The sequence below is a fragment of the Populus alba genome, chromosome 19 (genome assembly GCF_005239225.2).
Source record: "Populus alba chromosome 19, ASM523922v2, whole genome shotgun sequence".
Taxonomy (NCBI): domain Eukaryota; kingdom Viridiplantae; phylum Streptophyta; class Magnoliopsida; order Malpighiales; family Salicaceae; genus Populus; species Populus alba.
In genome coordinates, this window is record NC_133302.1 from 17406659 (window position 1) to 17413160 (window position 6502).

At 38.9% G+C, this 6502-nt stretch overlaps 1 protein-coding gene across 1 annotated transcript; it reads right to left on the reverse strand.

Annotated features, from left to right (window-relative positions):
• Positions 1–2935: 2935 nt before the first annotated feature.
• Positions 2936–6253, reverse strand: LOC118027933 (uncharacterized). The gene is made up of 3 exons (XM_073406817.1): positions 5791–6253; positions 3539–5314; positions 2936–3395 (listed from the first exon to the last, which is right to left on the reverse strand). The coding sequence occupies exons 1-3, from the start codon at positions 6242–6244 to the stop codon at positions 3019–3021; spliced, it is 2607 nt and encodes an 868-aa protein (XP_073262918.1). The 5' UTR covers positions 6245–6253; the 3' UTR covers positions 2936–3018.
• Positions 6254–6502: the final 249 nt, after the last annotated feature.

Here is a 6502-nt window from a genome sequence, read left to right on the forward strand (position 1 = left end):
CACTGGATTTGGCTAAATATGGTGCAGAAACATATGTGAGGGGCTGGAAAGTGACAGCAGGGGGTTGTATAGGTGAGGCAATATGCTATTCAGATTTGTCAAAGGGAAAAACAGTTTCATGAAATTGAACATGACGAGCAATGTAAAGACGATGTGACGAAAAATCAAGACATCGATAACCTAAATGAGAGTTGCTATAACCTAGAAAGACACAAGGAGAAGAGTAGAAATCTAACTTATGAGCATTATATGGACGAAGTAGCGGAAAGCAAAGACACCCGAAAGTACGAAGAAATCCATAGTCAGGAGTTGATTTTAAAAGACATTCAAAAGGAGTTTTATGATTAAGAACTGGAGTTGGCATGCGATTAATCAAATAAACAGAACTTTCAAAAGCAGAACTCCAGTATTTTAAGGGAGCTTTACATTGACCTAGGAGAGTAAGTCCAGTTTCAACAATATGTCTATGACGACGTTCGACCATGACATTTTGTTCATGAGTATGGGGGCAGATAATACGATGATGAATACCAATTGTTTTAAAATAGGTATTGAGTTTTCGATATTCGCCACCCCAATCTGTTTGAACAGATTTAATTTTTAAGGAAAATTGACGTTCAACTTGTGCTTGAAATTGATGAAAGACAGTAAAAACATCAGATTTGGCAGCCAAGGGGTAAAACCAAATAAACCTTGTATGGGCATCCATAAAAATAACAAAATAACAAAATTCATCAGATGATAACATAGGGGAAGGTCCCCAAACATCACTAAAAATCAAGTCAAGTGGAGCTTGAGTTTGATGACCTGTAGTTTTTAAAGGCAAACGAGATGACTTACCAAGAGGACATGCTGAACAATTAAAATCAAAATTTTTTGATGTACAGGACACCTTTTTATTGGACACTAAAAATTGCAAAATACGTGGACTAGGATGTCCAAGACGACGATGCCAGACATCAGCTGAAGTAGAGATTCGGGTGGATAGGAGGGCTACAGGTAATGACGTGGCAGAGGACTCGGACAGAACATATAGACCATCTCTACTCCGACCGAAAAGAAGAACTTCCTTTGTCATGAGATCCTTAACATAAAATACAAATGAATGAAATTCAAAAAACACGTTATTCTCAAGACAAAACTTCTGAACAGATAGTAAAGGTTTTTTAATGGTAGGAACATGTAAAATGTTGGATAATGTAAATGTGCGTTTGGGTGACTGAATGTGAGAGTGAGCAATATTAGAGATAACAAGACCCTTACCATCGCCAACATGCAAGTGATCATTACCAAGGTAAGGTTCTGAACTTGTCATACTCACAAGGTCCGACGTCACATGATGATTCGCACCTGTATCAGGAAACCAAGTAACAGGAGAAGTAGTGGGGACAGTATTAAATGCTAAATTAGCATTAGCTTGTACATGATGAGTAGATAATTGAGAACACTGCTGAGCAGTATGCCCATAATCATAGCATAGCTGACATTTGATGGTGCGGTGAGAACCCCCAAATCGGTTGCTTTGCTGCCCAAAGTACTGACTTGAGCCATAGGAGACCCGATTTCCCTGCTGTCCAAAATGTGAACCTGAAGGAGAATTTGTAGGACTGAAATTTTGAGCTGAACCATAACCATGATTTCCACGATAACTACTACGGTTGTTTGGTCGCCATCCCCCGCGAAAACGGCCTCTTCTGCCAGCGTTAGAACCTGACTGCCGCTGCCCAAAAAACACAGATGGCTGCTGGGATGGAGTGGGTAACAGAGGAGCTGTTACAACTGGATGAATATTGATTTTGTTGATAAATTCATGCGTGAGGAGGTGGTTGTGGAGGTCAGTGTACGAGATAGGCTCAGCTTTAGTAGATAAGCTGGTTACAAGATCCTTAAACTCACTGCGTAATCCCCGAAAGACATACAGATTAAAGTCTTCCATAGATATCGGTCTACCAGCTGCAGCAAGTTGATCAAACAAGGATTTAGCCTTCTGCAGATAGGTGCTAACCGATTCATCATTCTGTCGGAGCTCTTGGAATGAACCATGGAGCTGCATAATTCGTGAGTTTGAAGGAGAAGCAAGGGTTGTTTCCAGCGTTGTCCAGATTTCGTGGGAGGTGTTACAATCAACCACTAGGTGCAGAACTTCCATAGAAGGGAGGATAAAAGAGCACTCATGAGTAGGTGGTCTTGTTGCTTCCATGACAGATAGGAGGCATTAATAGCAGGTAAGGAGGTGTCAACAGAAATCACATGAGAGGGAGGACCTGGGAATGAACCATCCACAAAGGGAAAAACGCCTTGGCCCAAGAGAAAAGGCTTCATTTGCATCCTCCAATACAGAAAATTAGTGTTGGAGAGCTTTAAAGATATTACCTGCTGAGTGTTGGGGAGAGGGATGATAGCAGGAGTCTGAGGCAATTCGATTTCAGCAGCAACAAGAGGAGCACCAGATGTAGCAGCTGTCATTGATGGTGGCGCAAGAGAGGAAGAAGGGTGAGTGATCGGTGCAGCAACAGAGTTATTCGTCATTGACAGAGAAGAGAATTGGACCAGCAGAATAAAAGCTGCGATTTTATTTTCTTTCTTGCTCTGATACCAAGTTAAGTTTAGAGAAAGATATGTATGTGAATTACAATGGATGCTAATAGCTGCAGCCATCCTTTGTATTTATATCTCTAGGGTTGTGTACAATACTAGAGTGAGGTATACTACACATGATAATTATCCTATATAAGGTATTTACATATATAAGGAGTCTATTCTAATCTCTTTCCATAATAACATTGAATGGTATTATTGAATCTTCAATCCTGCTCATCATGGTTGAATGGTAGCCTTTATCGATAGTCTACGTCTTCAATTTAAAATCAAAATAATATTCTCAAACCCTTCATGAAAAGAAAAAAAAATTCTAACGCATAAAACATAATTCGAAAGAAAAAAAGTCTGATGATAAAATTCATATTACAGAAAATTATTGTTCCAGTTGATACTCGAATAGAAGTAGATAGCTATACACTATGAGAAGAGATCTCCCAAACTTATTGTGCAAAATGCCTTTGGCAATGGAGGCCACTTAGTTGTAAGCTCGCAAGAAATTTTTTCCATTGTAGGCCGAGATTGGGGATTGGGATGCAAGCATGCAAGTGCAATTTTCATCATGTGGACAACGCCCTCTGCTGCTCCTTTTTTAGGAAGCGAGATGCGTTGGTCTAACACATCCTTCAATAGTGCATGTTGAGCAATCGGTGGCATCGATGATGACGACGAAGATCCTGGTGATAAGAGTGCTGAAATGAGATCGCCTGGGTGCCTTCCTGTCATCACCTCCATTGTTACCACTCCGAAGCTATAGACATCGCATTTTTCAGTCACTTTCATTGTGTAAGCTAGCTCTGCCAAAAAAAAAAATTGATTATACATGGTTTTTTTATCAAATAGTTGAAAGAAAAGACTTTATAATAAAAGCTAAAAAAACACTATATATTATCTTCACTACTACACATTAGTAACTTAATGTTGAAATAAAGCTACGCACCTGGAGCAGTATATCCAAAAGTACCTGCAAATGAGGTCCAATTGGATGAGTCAGGCATCAACAGTCTAGCTGTGCCAAAGTCGGAGACGTGTGCTTCATATTCCAAGTCCAGAAGGATATTATTGCTGGTAATGTCTCGATGAATGATCGGAGGAGAGCAAGAATGGTGTAGATAGGATAAAGCTCCACCCACCCCTTTCACAACGTTCAGCCTTTTCATCCAATCGAACTCAATTGCTTGTTCCTCACTGGTTATAATCTTTCTCAAGCTTCCTCTTTCAATGAACTCGTAAACCAAAAAAGAATGCTTTGCATGTGAGCAAAATCCATACATTTTCACAATATTTCGATGTCGAATATTTGCCAACACGCAAACTTCCCTTTCAAAAGCTTTAAAATCGGACAACTTTTCTGTTTGTGACCGGTGAAGTTTCTTCACAGCAACCACCTGTTCTGTTGGCATCGCTGCTTTATAAACAGTTCCATATCCTCCTTCGCCAATGCAGTAGTTGGAGTTGAATTCCTCTGTAGCTTCAACGATATTCTCATACAACTTCTTCCCATCATGGCCCAATATCGTGAATATGTTTCGATCTTGTTCATTTTCTGGCTCAGCGTTTCTCTTCCTAGCTTTTTTGCAGAGAATGAATAAAGCTCCAATCACAACAAACACTAAAAGCAAGCTTCCTAAAAGAGGGAGTACAATCAAAATCACAAGCTTGTTGCTCTTTCTCTTAACAGTTTTGCTGCTTTTTGGAAGATTGCACGGCTTTAGACCACTAGCGTTGCCACATATACCCATATTATCCCTTAATGCCTCAAATGAAGCGTTGTGGAAGGCTTTGATATCGGGAATGGGGCCTTGTAGCTTATTGGATGATATATCCACAGTTGTTAAGCTTAACATGTCTTCGAAAGTGCTCGGAATTCTTCCAGAAAGCATGTTGTTAGAGACATTCAGAGTTTCCAACCTTTGCAGTTGCCCAAGTTGCCGTGGGATCTCTCGAGTCAGGAAATTGAAGCTAAGATCAAGATCTCGAAGAGAAAGTAGAAAGCCTATCTCACCTGGAATGCTTTCTCTAAATTTATTACCGCTGAGGTTCAACAACAATAAATTCGAGCATTCCCCAAGTTGTTTCGGAATCAATCCACTCAGATTATTAGATGCTAAATTCAGGAATTGAAGATTGGAAAGCATCTTAATATCTAAGGGAATGGCACCTAAAAGATGGTTGTTGTTAAGGAGAAGCTTGTACAACAACTTCAAAACCCCTAAATCGTTTGGGATGGCTCCTTTTAACTGATTTGATGACAGATCAATCAATTGTAATTGAGTAGCCTTCCCAAGCTCTGGTGGTATCTCACCAGAAATATTATTGTTTGAGATTTTAAGGCTTGTCATGTTACGACAATCTCCCCATTTTGAAGAAAGCTCGCCATAAAAATTATTGTAACTCAAATCAATATAATCCAGATGTGGATAGACACCAAAAACCTCAGAAATATTTCCTGTTAATTGATTCCAATCAAGTCTTACTCGGTATAAACTAGTACAGTTTTTCAAACTTTTCGGGATTGAACCTGAGAAGTAGTTGTAGGAAGCAGTAAAGATTTTCAATACTCCTCCAAGGCATAAATCTAGTGGCAAATGACCCGTGAATTCATTGATAGCCAAAGACAAATACTTAAAATGGGTGAGATTGTTCATCTCTGAGGGCAATGGACCGTGGAATTTGTTCTCAAATAATGCCAAGTCCACAAGGGATTTAAGTTGTCCTATTTCTGAAGGAACACATCCAGATAAATTATTTTGATTTAGATAAAGTGCATTGAGCATTGTCATGTTACCAATAGAAGAAGGGATGGGACCAGAGAGTTGGTTCATCGGAAGACCAAGTATAGATAAATTTCTTAATTTTCCAATGGAATAAGGGATTTTACCGGTTAAAACATTACTTGACAAGTCAAGTTCATTGAGAGACTCTAGCAATCCAATTTCCTGAGGAATGGAACCAGAGAGTTTGTTACCCCAAAGATAGAGTATGGATAGGCTTGTCAAGTTTCCAACAGAGAAGGGGATCAAACCAGTGAGATTATTTGTTGTAGTGATACTTCAGTGAGCATGGTCAAGTTCCCAATAGAAGAAGGAATGGAACCAGAGAGTTTGTTACCCCAAAGATAGAGAATGGATAGGCTTGTCAAGTTTCCAATAGAAGAAGGGATGGGACCAAAGAGTTGGTTGATAGAAAGACCAAGGTAAGATAAATTTCTTAATTTTCTAATTTCATGTGGGATAGTTCCAGAAAGAGAATTGTTCGCAAGGTCAAGAAACAAAAGATTGGGGAAGGATGAGAAGTTTAAACCATAAAGCGTACCTCTCAAACCAAAACTTTCAAGTGTCAAATCGGTGACGCTTCCAGAATTGTCACAGGTGATTCCAATCCAGTTAATGCAAGGGCTGATGCCGACCCAAGAGGAAAGGAGAGATTGGCTTTGGTTGTCAAGACTAGCTTTCCATTGGAGAAGAGCCTCAGCTTCTGTATTATTATTACGAAATAGTGAAGTTGGGGAGGAAGTGTGTTCAGCTAAAGCAAAGAAGGAAGAAGAGCTGAATATGTGAAGGAGCAAAAACAGGATGTGGAGAAAGAAGGAGAAGAATGGTTTGTTTAGTAAGGACGCCGTCATGGTGTGTTTTTCAAGAGACATAGGATATGGTTTGCTATGGTAGATTAGGCTCTTCCATGGAGAGGTATTATTTATAGGTAGGAAAACATGATATATTGGAATTGTTTTTAATATCATTGATTATTACATCTCTTCTCTAATTAAGTTGAAATTAACTACTTAGATACATACTCTGTAAAATTTAATTGTATTTTTTTATACAAAATATTTTATCCTCTATAATTTAATTGTATTATTTTATACAAAATTTAATTGTCATTTCCAATAATAAAAAAAAAA